The sequence below is a fragment of the Bufo gargarizans genome, chromosome 2 (assembly GCF_014858855.1).
Source record: "Bufo gargarizans isolate SCDJY-AF-19 chromosome 2, ASM1485885v1, whole genome shotgun sequence".
Classification (NCBI taxonomy): Eukaryota; Metazoa; Chordata; class Amphibia; order Anura; family Bufonidae; genus Bufo; species Bufo gargarizans.
The window spans coordinates 270,033,141-270,050,938 of NC_058081.1; the positions used below are offsets into that span (position 1 = coordinate 270,033,141).

Below are 17,798 nucleotides of genomic sequence, written 5' to 3' on the forward strand. Positions count from 1 at the left end.
TCCATTGCCAGCCTCCGTCTCCCTCATCCAGTTTGCTGTCATCTATCAGTGAGTTTATTAGTCTGTATTTATTGTCTGATTTGTGCTTATCTATATATATATATATATATATATATATAAAATGTATTTATTTTTTTGCAACCATCCAGTTGGTAAATAATTCTGCTGTTCTCAAGTCCTCTGGGTATCTGAGTACCAACAACCATTGATTAGGTCTTGGCAAAAAGGATTGCTGTAGCTGAAATCAAGTTCTGCCGTCTTGTAGACAACTTTCATTGTTACAGTAATGCAATATCAGAACCTGGCAGCATTCCTGAGAGCTGCTTAGCAAGCCTGATATGAAGAAAATACTGCCTAGAATGCAAACAACCAAGAAAGGGTCTGGAGACACAACGAATAAGGAGGGAATTCTGGGCGAAGTGTGGAGGAGAATTCACAAAAATACAAGCTAAAACTCACAATCAGTGGAAGAAGAATAAAGCAATGTATCTAATGTAATTTCTAGCATTTGCTGCACACTTCGTATTGTTGGTCTCTTTTTCAGTTGTCACAGCTGGCGGAAAGAGCCTTGCAAGAAAGAACTACGTGTGTGACCAACAGGCATATGTCCACCGAAGAAGTATTAGGCCAGCACGCAAGGTGGCCGACCTCCATCTTTCACAAAAATGTACTGTTGTATGGTTATTCATAGCTATTTCTATTTGGAGTCTAGTTATGACCTTAGTGAAGCCGCCCTCTAGGTGTCTTTTCCCCACAGTCTTACGTTTTATGTGGCTTCATTCAGTATGTGGCTATAAAACGGTGTTCAAACGTATAACCATCAATGATAAAACAAGAACATAACTGTAAAAATAAATCAATAATACATTTGTCTAAAGTAATTGGTACCAAAATGACGGTGCAGTTAATGCCAGAATTGTGTCGTAACCATAATAGTAAATCTGACCCATATCGAAGCTGGTGTAAAGTAGAACCGGCTTAGTTGCCCATAGCAACCAATCAGATTTCATCTTTCATTTTTTGACAGCTCCTTTGGAAAATGAAAGGTGAAATCTGATTGGTGGCTATGGGCAACTAAGACAGTTCTACTTCACACCAGTTTGATAAATGACCCCCTAAGTCTAAAAAGGAAGCACCTGAATGATAAAAACTAATAGCTCAAAATATAAAAGTGAATGACAAAGGAAGGCCAACAAGGATATCTTCTTTGGATATAAAAATAATGGTAGTCAGATTAAAACAAGAGGACTCGGCAGCCATCACGGCATAGCAGAACTATAAAGACTTTCTGATGAGATTCTAGCTCATCTGCTATGAAACTAATACAAGGCTGCAGAAGGAAATTGCTTCAATCTCCCTACCGTGGTCTTTTCCAGACAGTGAAGCAAGTGGTGATGCTGTGTTGCGAATGTAGATCCGGTCTTGGTAATGAGAGCGTGTTCCTCCTCACTGGAATCCTGTAAGCCAGAAGAATCCAATATCTTAACTAATGATTTTGGCAAATATAAATGTGAATCATATATTAATGTTAATAGTTGGTTTTGTAACAAAAGACAAATCCTTTATTACCATTTCCATATATTTAAAGAAAACACTTTTCATTTCCCATGTATTCATTTTGACTTATATTAAAACAATCCTTTATTTCTATGGCCCTTGAATTCACATCTGTGCACAGCTTTGATGTCTGATGTGAATCCATGGAGCAGAATGGCACGTAACAAATCTTCCAAGCCCTTTTAGCGTTGCTTCTTTTACATTTTGCCTCCATGAATATTTTATGAGTGGTCTTATTGAATAAGATCTCTCATTGATGTTTCTTTTATATTTTTATTTCTAGAAGCCTAGCGTAACACTGGGCCTCATGCATATATACAGTTCTATGAAGGGTCAGTACTGCCTAAAAAAAGAAATAAATCACATTTCAGCTCTATTTTTTATTTTTACTTCCTAGTTGCTATGGATGCAGACCCATTCACTTCAATGGGGCCACAAAAGTTGCGGACAGCACTCCGTGTGCTCTGCATCCGTTGCTCTGTTCCGCGGCCCCACTAAAAAAATATAACATGTCCTATTCTTGTCCGCGCTTTCCGGACAAGAATAGGCATTTATATTGAAGGCTGTCCATGCAAATTGCGGAACGCGCACGGACGCCATCCGTGTTTTGCGGATCCGCAATTTATGGTCCGCAAAACACATCACGGTCATGTGCATGAGGCCTAACACTGAATGACGTTTCCTTTGACCAGATTTTATGCCTACGCCCTATTTTGTCTGCTTGTCTTCTAAAGGCCTATAATATACTCATTGACAAAAAAATAGCACGCCAAGACTCGATGAATCTCTATATGTGTGTGAATGTAAGGCTGATATATGTAATTGATTACAATATTAGAGAGAAAGGATACGTTTATTGGGGACAACTATGCAAATTAAAGAAGGCTCCAGCCTGGGTACTAGCTTATATATGGTTGGGCACGTAGGCATACAGGTTCCACATGGTATTCCGCTGCACATTTGCCCACAGATCCTACACACAGGTAGGTGCTCAAAGCTGGTGACTTGCGATAAGTCTGGCAACCATGCAAAGCAAGGAAGTGTTGCAATTTTGCAGATATATTCCTGGGAAGGGAAACTCTTATTGTATGTGGGTGAGAATTATCCTGCTGAAAAATTCCAATGAGAGGCAACATAAGTAGCCGCAGGATGTCCTGCTCATATCGCTGAGCTATTAGTGTCCATTGTATCACTACTAGAGGTGACCGACTGTTGTATACAATGGCTCCCCAGATGATCACACCAGCAGTTGGGGCAGTGTGTCAGACCACACTTGTAATCATTTACAGATCTGTCTGAGACATAACAGCATGCCGAACGTTGCAGTAATAAGACATTTCTATCTGGGTGCCTTATTTTTTTTGTAAATGAGTGGATAATGTACATGTGACCACTGATGTTCAGAAAGCTTAATTTTGGGCTGTTGTTTAAAAAAAGTTGTTTGATATTTTACCTGAATGGGACTTACATACTTTATACCCACTCTGCCAAAACCCGCTGGATTGTTTGAGTATGTTCCTGCTTACATTTCGTATATCACATGTAAGCAGGCTCGGACTGGCCCACCGGGAGGCGGGGGATTACTCGGTGGGCCCCCAGTCTCCTGCACCCGAGATAAGATGGAGAAATAATTATTTCTCCTTTCTCAGGAGAGATAATTATTGTAGCCACTAGGTGGCAGTATCGCACAGTGATGCAGACTCCTACTGGTGTACGTTGTACAGGAGGCCCCACAGTATCTTCTAGACTACTGGGGCTGCTGGCTATGAAGGAGGAGAGAAGGTGTCTGCCTCCTCCTGCCCTCCCTTCTGTCAGGAAACTGTGGCTGCTGGAGAGAAGGACTCCTCTGGGGTGCTGGGCTGATTTCTCAGGTGTGTGACAGTAGGGAGCTGTAGGAGACTGTAAGGGGGAAATAGGGGATTTGTTTATAGCAGACACAGATCTATGAATGTGTGCTGCTCTCTGCAGAGGTCAGAGTGGCATTGAGGGGGGGGAAGACTCTGCCCTAGGTCCCCACAATGCCTCTGCTTTAGGTGCACCCTCATAAGTGCCCCAGCTCCAGATGCCCCCACTCTAAATGCACCTATAATATTGCATCTTTTCCAGTTGCCCCCTAATACCTCTTCTCCAGGATCACCACTATTACCCTGCCTCAGGTGACCCTAATGCCTCTGCTTTAGGTGCACCCCCAAAAATGCTCAAGCTCCAGATGCCCCCACTCTAAATGCACCGCTAAGGGTACTTTCACACTAGCGGCAAGGAACTCCGGCAGGCTTTTCCCGGTGGGTGAACAGCCTGTCGGATCCGTGCTGCCGCTAGTGCATGTCGTAGTTTTATTCCGGCCGCCTCTTGGCATATTTTCCATGCTGCTGCCGGAACTCCGGCCCGCCCCTATTATAGTCAATGGGGCCAGAGCGGTAGTCCGGGGGCGCTCATGCACTAGTGGCAGCAAGGATCCGACAGGCTGTTCACCAGCCGTAACAGCCTGCCGGAGTTCCTTGTGGCTAGTGTGACACTAGCCTAATATTGCCTCTTCTCCAGTTACCCCTGCTTCAGGATCCCCACTATTACCCTGCCTCAGATGACCCTAATGCCTCTGCTCCAGTTATGACCCTCCGTTTGTGCCCTTTGCTCACGTTGCTCCTCTAGAGCCTTTGCTTGGGCTTTGTTAAAGGTTGTAACCTGCAAAGGGATATGCCCGAAAAATTCTGCACAGTGCGTCACATTCTCCAGTACTGACACATATGGATTACATGGCTGTAGTGATGATATTCCGTATTTACATGTTACATGTAAAGAGATACTGGTGGAGTGGTGAAGGATTTAAAGGGGTTGTCCAAGTTTTCAAGTTATCCTCTCCACACCATAGGGCATAACTATATGATTAGTGGGGTCTGATTCAGCGACCCCCACTGATCCCAGGAACGGGTCCTGTTCCCCCTTTTTGATGATGTGGCAGGCCACACATACGCCTAGCTGCTTCATTATTCTCTTTGGGACCACTGGAAATAGCCAGTGCTGTACTCTGCCATCTCCTGCGACCCCCATAGAGAATGGATGGAGAGGCAGTGCATATGCTTGAGCTGCCACTCAGTCATGAAGGGGGATAAGTGGGGGCTCACTTAGTTATCCCCTGTGGATAAATAGAAACGTGGACACAGGCCCTTTAACAGGCGAGGATTTCTATTTTAGTTTGACAAATATTTTGGGCTAGATTTTTTATTTTAATTGTATTTATTTTTTTACACCCAAAGAAAACCTTTAAGGATAGGGAATGTGAAAAGGTGAAACAGCTATGACACGACAGGTGAGAAGTGTCTGATTGGTGGGGGTCTTACTGCTGGGTCCCCCATGGTCAAGGGAACGTGGTCTTAAGACCCTTGTGTACATAGATTGGTGGTAATGTAATCTAATGTCTCAGGACCCCTTTTTTCACGATCAGTGGGTGTTCCAGCAGTCAGAACCCAGCAATCTGATATTTATCACCTATCCTGTAGATAGGCGATAGGTCATTATGGTAGGAGAATAATGTAGATCATGTACAATATGAGAAGGTTAAGATTTGATAAATTTCATGCCAGAGATTTATGCTTAAAGGGGTTAAAGGGTTTGTCTCACTTCAGAAAATGGTATTTATCATGCAGTTAATACAAGACACTTACTAATGTATTGTGATTGTCAATATTGCCTCCTTTCCATCACATTATACACAGCACCAGGGCCGGCATTAGGGGGGGCAAGGGGCCCCCTGCTTCAGTGCTGCTGTTCAGCTGAACGTCCGAGGAAGCAAACGGGCGGACAACTGAACAGCTGCACTTTACAATGCAGTGTACGGTCTCCTCCCTCACATGTAAGAGAAATCATTATCAGAGTCCTGACAGGACCTGAGATAATGTCAGATGCAGGAGGCGGAGCTCAGCAGAGAAGAGGTGATGAAGGACCTGTGATTACCTCATCATCATGTGACCAGAACAGGAGGCGGAGCTCAGCAGTGCATTAAAGTAATGAAAAAGAAGACCAGCCCTGCATGTGAAGAAGTATGAATTTAATGTAAGTGCCAGGGAAATGCTGGGAGTTGTAGTCCTCTCCTCTTATACCTCCTGTTATGTAATATCAGAGTACATTACAAGAGGAGGTATGAGGAGAGGACTACAACTCCCAACATGTCCAGTTTGTTTTGTAATATCAGAGTACATTACAAGAGGTAGTATAAGAGGAGAGGACTACAACTCTCAGCATGTCCAGGCCATTGTTATATAATATCAGGGTACATTACAACACCCTGGATATGCTGAGAGTTGTATACCTCATCTAATAATGTACTCTGATATTACATAATAACTGCTTGGACATGCTGGGAGTTGTAGTCTTCTCTTATACCTCCCTCTGTAATGTGCTCTGATGTTAAATAATAATGGCTTAGACATGCTGGGAGTTATAGTCCTCTCCTGTTATACCTCCTGCAGTAATGTGCTCTGAAATAGGGCCAGGACGATGGATAGGGGAGGGTAGTCATCCACCTAAGGGTTCCACTTCGCTAGGGTGGCCATCCAACTTCACAAGCGTCAGGCCGCTGACGCATTAGAACAGAGCAAGAAGCCACAATGACATCACTGCAACCTCTTGTTCCGGGTCTTGTATGATGACGTCATCACGTGAGACCCAGAGCAGGAATGGTGATGTCATTAGGAACGCATGTGTCAAGACGCAGCAACACAAGCCACAGATAAAATTGTAGTCTGCATTTCAGACAGCGGCGGCTGGACGGGAGGGAGGCTTTTTTTTTATATACTAAATGTCCACGCTGCTGGGGGCACCAGGGAAGTGGGGAAGGAGATCATTATATATACTTGACACTACTGGGGAGGAATGGAGGAGCATTATATACATACTGGCACTATGGTGGAACATTATATAGGCATTATGGAGGGGAAGCATTATATAATGGAACTAGTGGGGGGCACTACAGGGGGACATTAGAGCCACTGGGAGCATTATGGTTATATTATTACTACTAGAGTACTGTAGGGGCGTTATTATTATTTGACGCAATATGGAGGGCATTGCTACTAAACACATCAGACTGTGTTTTTAGCACATTATTACAAGATGTGAGCCCCCTCTTTTGATTATGTCCAGGGCCACATTTTGTCTAAAACTGGCCTTGTACAGCACGTATCCATGGTTATTACCGTGTAATCCAGCAGTGGTGGCTGTGCTTACACACTATAGGGAAAAGCTGGAAGTGCGCATAGGACAACACCTTTACCGATAGACAACCCCTTTAACCCCTTTAAGTGTCTTGGTGTGTGCACTGTGTGTTTCCTATGTGTGATTGGTGTGTGCTATATATGTTCTATATATCAGTGGGTGTGTGCATTCGACATTATGCGGAACAGAACAGCCGGCCTCTAAGAGAACAGTCCTATCCTTGTCTGTAACGTGGACAATAATAGGAGATGTTCTATCATTTTGCAGAATGGCCATGTGGACATACAGACACGGATTGCACACAGAGTCTTTTGCGGCCCCATTAAAGTGAAGTGAATGGTACAGACACGGAAAAAATAATAATAATTAGTGTGCAGAAGCCCTAAGGTGGGCCCCCAGAATCAGTTACACTGGTGGGCCCTAAGTACCCCAGTCCGACACTGCATGGAAGTTAAGGTCGATGTGATGGTCATACTGATGCCTGAAGGTTGCAGCCAGGATCATTTCTTCATCTAAACTCTGCTGAGTAAATGAAGACTCCAAGGTGCATACAGATTAATAATTCCTTTAAAGTTAATAGTCCACAGGATAGGTAATTTGAAGCACAGGAGGTCCGACGGCTGAGACCCCACGCAATCCTAATATTGAGGGGTCACTGGATGCCCTCTCTGAATGGAGTGGTTTTGCGCATGTTGGTCCACGGATCCTTTTGCTTTTATGGGGCTGAGGTAGACAGATATCTATGACCCATCCTGTTTATAGGTGAAAAATGATTTCCGTGGGACAACTCCTTTAAGAAATATCATTAAATGTCTTTAGCATATCTGTTTTACTTGGGAACACTGGCAGTCAACCGCTGTTATAGCTATAGCTCAGTTTTAACTATCTAGGATTAGATTCAACAACCTAATGTTAAAGCACATGATGAGGTTTTAGGTAAAATGAGCTGCTATTAATTCTGTCCTCACATACTGGATAGCTGCCACATATGCTTAATTGTCTAGCTAATGTACAATATGGTAATGGAAGGGAGGGTTACAGGAATAACAATTTATGCTTATGCATTACTTGGACACGCCAGGTCTCCTATTCCCTTAATCTACCTGTAGACATAATCAGACATGAATATTTAACAGTTATACGATGGATTGAATTGTGACAGGAAATCAACACCAGCCAATGTTCTGTTCTAGAAAAACGCCATGAAACATCTGTTTATTGTCTGAACTTTCCATCCGCTATTGACTGCAAACAGCAGCTCAGTCAGAAGTGAAATGCATGAATTGCTCCCTAATTTCTTACCTGTAAAGAGCTACCGTAATCTACTTATATTCAAGCCAAATCTCCGAAAAGAGTCATCACAGCAGTTTAACCAGTTCAAGACCAAGTCATTTCCTCCTGTCAGTACATGTGGATACGAAAGCAATAACCTTTTTCTATTCAACTATTTAAATGTTTTATTTCTGTAATTTTTTATGTCATTTTTAATTTAGCATTTTGTTATGTCTGGGAAATTAAAAAAAAAAACACATAAAATTGCCTTTTTTACATTTTTGCAACTACAAACCGGATTCCAAAAAAGTTGGGACACTATACAAATCGTGAATAAATACTGAATGCAATGATGTGGAGGTGCCAACTTCTAATATTTTATTCAGAATAGAACATAAATCACGGAACAAAAGTTTAAACTGAGAAAATTTACCATTTTAAGGGGAAAATATGTTGAATCAGAATTTCATGGTGTCAACAAATCCCCAAAAAGTTGGGACAAGGCCATTTTCACCACTGTGTGGCATCTCCCCTTCTTCTTACAACACTCAACAGACGTCTGGGGACCGAGGAGACCAGTTTCTCAAGTTTAGAAATAGGAATGCTCTCCCATTCTTGTCTAATACAGGCCTCTAACTGTTCAATCGTTTTGGGCCTTCTTTGTTGCACCTTCCTCTTTATGATGCGCCAAATGTTCTCTATAGGTGAAAGATCTGGACTGCAGACTGGCCATTTCAGTACCCGGATCCTTCTCCTACGCAGCCATGATGTTGTGATTGATGCAGAATGTGGTCTGGCATTATCTTGTTGAAAAATGCAGGGTCTTCCCTGAAAGAGATGACGTCTGGATGGGAGCATATGTTGTTCTAGAACCTGAACATATATTTCTGCATTGATGGTGCCTTTCCAGACATGCAAGCTGCCCATGCCACACGCACTCATGCAACCCCATACCATCAGAGATGCAGGCTTCTGAACTGAGCGTTGATAACAACCTGGGTTGTCCTTGTCCTCTTTGGTCCGGGTGACATGGCGTCCCAGATTTCCAAAAAGAACTTTGAATCGTGACTCGTCTGACCACAGAACAGTCTTCCATTTTGCCACACTCCATTTTAAATGATCCCTGGCCCAGTGAAAACGCCTGAGCTTGTGGATCTTGCTTAGAAATGGCTTCTTCTTGCACTGTAGAGTTTCAGCTGGCAACGGCGGATGGCACAGTGGATTGTGTTCACGGACAATGGTTTCTGGAAGTATTCCTGAGCCCATTCTGTGATTTCCTTTACAGTAGCATTCCTGTTTGTGGTGCAGTGTTGTTTAAGGGCCCGGAGATCACGGGCATCCAGTATGGTTTTACGGCCTTGACCCTTACGCACAGAGATTGTTCCAGATTCTCTGAATCTTCGGATTATGTTATGCACAGTTGTAGATGATAGATGCAAAGTCTTTGCAATTTTTCGCTGGGTAACACCTTTCAGATATTGCTCCACTATCTTTCTGCGCAACGTTGTGGGAATTGGTGATCCTCTACCCATCTTGGCTTCTGAGAGACACTGCCACTCTGAGAAGCTCTTTTTATACCCAATCATGTTGCCAATTGACCTAATTAGTGTTAATTGGTCTTCCAGCTCTTCGTTATGCTCAAACTTACTTTTTCCAGCCTCTTATTGCTACTTGTCCCAACTTTTTGGGGATTTGTTGACACTGTGAAAATTTGAATCAACGTATTTTTCCTTTAAAATGATACATTTACTCGGATTAGACGTTTGATCTGTCACCTACGTTCTATTACAAATAAAATATTGACATTTGCCATCTCCACATCATTGCATTCAGTTTTTATTCACAATTTGTTTAGTGTCCCAACTTTTTTGGAATCCGGTTTGTAAAATACTTTTTAAAGTTGTGTCTACTTTCCATGATGAAAATGTATAGTTGTGATGGCACACTCATCTGGTATACAATGGAACAATTATTTGGATTTAAAAACGTATTTATTTATATTCTATAAAAACAAGACCAGTTTGATGTACTGGGGAGAATGTTACGTAGACTTGGTTTAAAGTGCTATATGCAAGCTGAGTATAGGCTGGGTACATATAATGTGAAACACAAGCTGAGTACAATAAAGTGTTGTATGTGGACTAAGTACAAGAAAGTGCTATGTGCAGACTGGGTAAACAATAATTTATTGGGGGGAATGTCGTGTAGACTTGATTTAAAGTGCTATATGCAGGCTGAATACAATAAAGTGCTATGTTTAAGTTATGTATATATGGTGTTGCATGTAAGCTGAGTACACAAAGGTAGTTGATGTAAGTTGAGTACACAGAGGTAGGTGGTGTGAGCAAAAACATTTTATTTTTTCCTTCTCTGCATTCAAAAAGTCAAATATTTTGTATTTATCTGTCAACATAGCCACATGATAGTTTGGTTTCGTGCTTTTTAATTAGGCAATTTAATGGTTTATGTAAAACTATAAAACAAATGTTTGATGGAAATGTTTTATAGCTCCTAATGCTCATGCACACAACCATTGTTGTTTCAGTCACTGATAGTTGTAAACAGGGGAGATGTTATCAGTGACTGATAGCATTGTCTGTGTACGTGTTTATACATAGATAGCTGTCAGTCACTGATAGTTGTACACAGGGGAGGTGTTATCAGTGACAGTATTCTCTGTGTAACTGTGTATACATAGCTGTCAGTCACTGATAGTTGTACACAGGGGAGATGTTATCAGTCACTGATAGCATGGTCTGTGTACGTGTTTATACATACATAGCTGTCAGTCACTGATAGTTGTACACGGGGAAGGTGTTGTCAGTGACTGATAGCATTCTCTGTGTAAGTGTGGATACATACATAGCTGTCAGTCACTGATAGTTGCACACAGGGGAGCTGTTATCAGTCACTGATAGCATGGTCTGTGTACGTGTTTATACATAGATAGCTGTCCATCACTGATAATTGTACACAGGGAGGTGTTATCAGTGATTGATAGCATTCTCTGTGCATACATAGATAGCTGTCAGTCACTGATAGTTATACACAGGGGAGGTGTTATCAGTGACTCATAGCATTCTCTCTGTAAGTATACATATAGATAGCTGTCAGTCACTGATCATAGTATACAGGGAGGTGTTATAAGTGATCGATAGCATTCTCTGTGCAAGTGCGTATACATATATAGGTGTCAGTCACTCATGGTTGTACATGGGGAGGTGTTATCAGTTACTGATAACATTCTCTGTGTAAGTGTGTATACATAGCTGTCAGTCACTAATAGTTGCACACAGGGGAGGTGTTATCAGTGATTTAGCATTCTCTGTGTAAGTATGTATACATAGCTGTCAGTTACTGATTGTAGTACGTGGAAGAGGTGTTATCAGTGATTGACAGTATTCTCTATGTAAGTGTGTATACAGAGATAGCTGTCAATCACTGCTAAATGTATATGGCAGGGCTGGCCAACTTGTGGCTCTCCAGTTGTTGTAAAAATACAACTCCCACCATGCCCTGCTGCAGGCTGATAGCTGTAGGCAGACTGGGCATGCTGGGAGTTGTAGTTTTGCAACAGTTGGAGAGCCACAGGTTGGCCAGCCCTGGTATATGGGGAAGTGTAATCAGTATAACACTTCCGGCAGTGGTGCAACCAGAAGGGTTCTTCAACCCAACCAATAGTTAAGTAAAAGTTCAGTACACATGCATAAATATGTTTTCTTATTTATTGCATAGTCCTTGCAATGTTTACATATAATTCTCCAATATCAGCAGTATACGATTGTGTATCCATTTGAAGAAAATGATGATGTATCGGTTCAGATGACCTTTGTCAAGTCTCATCACGTGCACCCGCCCTAAGGAGGATGGTGGTTATTTGATCATATTCTCACAGCGTCTCCTTAGCATAGGTAAGCATTCCCTGTATAAGTTTGTATACTTAAAGCATATCTAACCTTTCAAATAGCTTTGCATTAATCATTAGTTCAGTGTGCACAGGAGAACACCATCTGGCCATATCAAAAGTATCTGTTATTTTTACTGGTTTTCCTCTGCTTGCTGCATGTCTGCTTTGCAGTTCTCCCAGAGATGTTGGGTAGATGGTGGGTAGAGCCACCTACTGCACACAGAGAGTAGAGAATAATCTGCTTTTTAACCTTTTACTCACTCCTTCCCTTCTACCTCTCCATAAACTTGTATTGACATGTATAATCTGATCCTTTAGCGACCTGTTCCCATCCTGGATACCCACCTACAAACACCTGATAACATGAGAACTAGACATTTCCTTCTGCTAAGACATATTATTAAGTTTCTTATGGTCACTTGCAAAACTCTGTGAAAAGTTAGTGACCATTTAGGTATAGAAAGACCACAGTTTTAAATGAATAAATCGCGTTATGCTGAATCTTTACCCACAAAACTATATGTCAATATGCTCAAAAGAAGCAGACTATATAAGAGAGGGGGTAGCAATTTTTTAAGAGACATTTGACTGGAGTTCATGGAAATTGCCCTAATGTGGATGATTTCATGGAAAAAAGTCGGCACAGAGTAGTGCTTCCTGGGCTGATAATGGTCGTGTGCTTGAACCCTTATATGGAGTCAGTTGCAACAGGAGTTCAGGTTTGGGTTAGCTGTAGTGTAGATTGTGTTATTTCCCCTTATAACATGGTTATAAGGGAAAATAATAGCATTCTGAATACAGAATGCATAGTACAATAGGGCTGGAGGGGTTAAAAAAATATTAAAAATAATTTAACTCACCTTAATCCACTTGTTCGCGCAGCCGGCATCTCTTCTGTCTTAATCTGTGAGCAATAGGGCCTTTGATGACGTCACTGTGTTCATCACATGGTCCATCACATGATCCATCACCATGGTGATGGATCATGTGATGAGCGTAGTGACGTGAGGTCTTATTGCTCACAGATGAAGAAAGAAGAGATGCCGGCTGCGCGAACAAGTGGATTAAGGTGAGTAAAATTATTGTTATTATTTTTTTTAACCTCTCCAGCCCTATTGTACTATGCATTCTGTATTCAGAATGCTATTATTTCCCCTTACTCGCCCGTGTGAAAGGGGCCTAAAAGTTATGCTGGCTACCTGAAGCCACCACTAGAGGGAACTTGCTACATAGTTGTATACGGTATATATATAATATATATATACACACACACATATATATATATATATATATACTGTATATATATATACATATACACAGTATCTATCTATCTACATATTATAAGAAAATGTGAAATAAATACTAAGCAACAAAAAAAGAAACATTACCTGGTTCTCTCTTAGTAAACCGTTGCGCTTGCTTTGTAAGTAAGCATTTGCACTTCCACTTTTTGCCACCCGAATTCTAGCCAGTCTTGATTTCTGCATAATAAAACCACAGTATTTTAGTACATTTAAAACCCACATAGACCATTACTATTCAAGCGTTCATTTTGTGAAATAAAGCTCCACCTTTGACATTAGCTGCAAAAATGAAAAATCCAGGACCTTTACATATCTTCATTCATTGGGTCAGTAATGTTATCACTAGTGTTGAGCGAGCATGCTCAGCCGAACAGCAGTTCGGCTCGAGCATCGCTATGCTCGGCACATCGCAGTGTTCGGCCGAATACTGTGTATGCTTGTGCACAATTAAACACAATGAAAATCAATGGGAGACCCGAGCATTAAACCAGGCACCCCCTGCTCTGAAGAAGAGAGGGTGTCTGGTTAACAGAAAAAGGTTAGAAATTTATGGAAACACCACCAAAATGGTTTGAAAAAAGCATTGGATGGATGCATCTTGGACTCCCATTACCTATGACATACAATAGACAAACACACAAAGGCTATATGCAAAAAGCCAGCAATCTATCCATAAGACAGATAACAGCCAGCATACCTTACAATGACAGACTTGTGCACTGTGAGACATTCAAAACCAGCTCTCATCTGACTGGGAGCCAGTAAGCCTCAAAGTTACTTCATAATTGTTGGATGGCTTGGTTGGATCTGCGCACCTAGATCATTATCATTAGGGTGACAAAAAGTTTTCTGATTGTCCTAGCATGATATTTAATAACCTTTCTATACAGTTTTGTCATGTAAACTCATTTGCATAATCTTCATGGAGTTTGTATCTTCTACCCGGGTTTGTGTGGGCTTCCTCCAGGTACTCCGGTTTCCTAAGTATAGGTCAATAACTTTAATACGGTATGAAAAACAAGAGATGTCGCGGCCGGCACTGCCACATGTGTCATGCGATCACTAAAATAATCATTTGCACTAGCATTCAAGTTCCGCGGTGCTTTCTTTTCACTCAGTACAATAACTTTAATCTGTATTAAGCTGTCATGACGATGGATGATCAGTAGGTGGTGCTAGAATCTATACCCCAGTGCAGAGCTGGCCAACCTGAGGCTCTCCAGCTGTTGCAAAACTACAATTCCCACCATGCTCTGCTGTAGGCTAATAGCTGTAGGCTGTCTGGGCATGCTGGGAGTTGTAGTTTTGCAGCAGCTGGAGAGCCGCAGGTTGGCCAGCCCTGCCCCAGTGTTTGCACATGCATTCTTTACATAGGGAAGGATTCTGTCACAATCTACTTATCTGTGGTGGTAACATGGCCAGAAGACTGAAGAATAGAAAAAGTCAGCATGTTGTTGACATAAACTCTGTCTTGTTTCCTGGATGGAGTCATTAGACTAGAGTTCTGATCTCCAGATACAGCCCACACAGATAAGTAAAGTGTATTAGAAAATGACAGTTTGATATTAACCCCTTCAGGACACAGCCATTTTTCACCTTAAGGACGCAGCCAAATTTTACAAATCTGACATGTGTCACTTTATGTGGCATTAACTTAGGAATGCTTTTACTTATCCAGACCATTCTGAGATTGTTTTCTTGTCACATATTGTACTTCACGACAGTGGCAAAATTGAGTCAAAATATTTTATTTAAATATGAAATTTAGCAAAAATTTGGAAAAATTGGCAAATTTCCAAATTTCTATTTCTCTACTTTTATAATACATAGTAATACCTCCAAAAATAGTTCTTACTTTACTTTCTTACTTTACATTCCCCATATGTCTACTTCATGTTTGGATCATTTTGAAAATGAAATTTTATTTTTTGGGGACGTTAGAAGTTACAATTTTCAAAAACATTTCCAAAACCCAATTTTTTCAGGACCAGTTCAGTTATGAAGTCACTTTCTGGGGCTTACATATTAGAAACCACCGATAAATCACCCTATTTTATAAACTACACCCCTCAAGGTATTCAAAACGGATTTTACAAACTTTGTTAACCCTTTAGGTGTTCCACAAGAATTAAAGGAGAATGTAGATGAAATTTCAGAATTTCACTTATTTGGCAGATTTTCCATTTTAATTAAAAAATATTCCGCTAACAAAGCAAGGGTTAACAGCCAAACAAAACTCAACATTTATTACCCCGATTCTGTAGTTTACAGAAACACCCCATATGTGGTGTTGTAAGGACACACGGCAGGGAGCAGAAGGAAAGGAATGCCATATGGTTTTTGGAAGGCAGATTTCACTGGGATAATTTTAAGTTGCCATATCGCATTTGAAGATGCACCCCTAGAGTACAGACTCCAAAAAAAAAGACCCCATTTTGGAAAATACGGGATAAGGTTGCAGTTTTGTTGGTACTATTTTAGGGTACATATGATTTTTGGTTGCCCTTTATTTTTTTTTATTTACAATGTTCATCTGACAGGTTAGATCATGTGGTATTTTTATAGAGCAGGTTGTTACAGACACGACAATACCAAAGTTTTACATAATAAAGCATTTTTGAAAAAAAAATTTTTTAGTGTCTCCATATTCTGATAGCCATAGTTTTATTTTTATTTTTTGGGCCACTGTCTTATGTAGGGGCTAATTTGTTTTGGTATGAGATGACGATTTGATTGGTACTATTTTAGGGTGCATATGACTTTTTGATCGCTTGCTATTACACTTTTTGTGATGTAAGGTGACAACACTTTTTTTTTTACGGTGTTCACCTGCAGGGTTAGGTCATGTTATATTTTTATACAACAGGTCGTTGTGGACGTGGCAATACCTAATATGTATACTTTTTTTAATTTAAGTTTTACACAATGACATCATTTTTGGAACAAAAAAAATCATGTTTTAGTGTCTCCATAGTCTGAGAGCCATAGTTTTTTTTTATTTTTTGGGTGATTGTCTTAGGTAGGGTCTCATTTTTGTGGGATGAGATGGTGGTTTGATTGGTACTATTTTGGGTTGCATATGACTTTTCGATCACTTGCTATTACACTTTTTGTGATGTGGTAGGTGACAAAAATGTATTTTTTGACATAGTTTTTATTTTATATTTTTTACTGTGTTCACCTGAGGGGTTATGTCATGTGGTATTTTTATAGAGCAGGTCGTTTCGGACGAGGCGATACCTAATAAATCTACTTTTTTTTACATTTAACACGATTCAAGCATTTTTTTAACAAAAAAATCATGTTTTAGTGTCTCCATAGTCTGAGAGCCATATTTTTATTTTGGGCGATTGTCTTAGGTAGGGGCTCATTTTTTGCGGGATGAGGTGATTGTTATATTGGTACTATTCTGGGGGGCATATGCCTTTTTGATTGCTTGGTGTTGCACTTTTAGTGATGTAAGGTGACAAAAAACAATTTTTTTGAGGGTGTTCACCTGAGGGGTTAGGTAATATAATATTTTTATTGAGTCGGTCGATACAGACGTGGCAATACCTAATATGTCTACTTTACTTATTTTCCCTATTTAAAAATAATAATAATTTATTTCGGGAAAAGGACGCTTTTCTTTTTTTACTTGAAACTTTTATTTTTTTTATTATAAAAAACACTTTTTTCACTTTTTCTTACTTTTTTTATTAGTCACACTGTGGGACTTCACATTTTCAGGGTTTGAATCCTGTTTCAATTCAGTACAATACATTATGTCTTAATACGCTGACAGTTGCCTAGGAGACCCAGCCCTCAGGCTGGATCTCGTGGGCTTCCGTAGCTGGTAGGCTCCGATGCCTGTGTAAGACATTGGGTCTGACATGGCAACAATTGGCCCCCTGCCAGTGCAGCGCGGGGGGCTGATGGTGTCAGAGGGAGCCCCCTCCCTCTGTAAACCCAGCACATGCCGAGGTTAGCGCTGACCACGGCATGTGAAAGCGTTAATCCATCGGCATTACCACATACAGCGATGCTGGTGGATGCAGCAGGGGCCCGGCTACCAGTAACAGTCGGGCCCGTCCTGCGTATCGAGCAGGTGCAGCTTCTGCACCCGCCCGATCCCATCATGTACATGCACGTGGGAATGCGGTAAGGCACCACATTTCCCCCACGTACATGTACTTGACTTTGCAGAAAGTGGTTAAAGCGTGCCTATCCTTTCAATAAACTCTGCATTAGTCAATAGTACATTTACCTTAAAATTAGACTCCTCCTGATGAAGCTTGAACGCGAAACGCGTGTTGAGGTAGGTTGCCACACGCACAGCAGCACTTTGGTATGTTACTAAGATAGTTAATTCTTTTGCCATATTTCAGTTCCACTTGGTGAATGTAGTAATTACTTCTAAGGTCCAGTAGGTGAGGTCTCTGCATATAGCAAGGTCTGGAGACAGGCTATACATTCAGGCTTCATTTGTACCTATACACATTTTGAAAGTGGACAATTTAGGCTTAGAAATTATGAATTTGATATTTATTTTGGATATTTAATTATGA

At 41.0% G+C, this 17,798-nt stretch overlaps 1 protein-coding gene across 3 annotated transcripts in view; it reads right to left on the reverse strand.

Moving 5' to 3' along the window:
• Positions 1-17,798, reverse strand: part of KCND2 (potassium voltage-gated channel subfamily D member 2) — a 494,989-nt gene that overhangs the window by 65,613 nt on the left and 411,578 nt on the right. For 2 of the 3 annotated variants that reach the window (XM_044276995.1, XM_044276994.1), the window contains exons 3-4: positions 13,336-13,428; positions 1,362-1,481 (exon numbers count right to left, since the gene is read on the reverse strand). In XM_044276995.1, coding sequence (XP_044132930.1) covers positions 1,362-1,481; positions 13,336-13,428 — 213 coding nt within the window. The remainder of the gene's footprint in view (positions 1-1,361; positions 1,482-13,335; positions 13,429-17,798) is intronic. The other variant, XM_044276996.1, reaches the window with a different exon arrangement.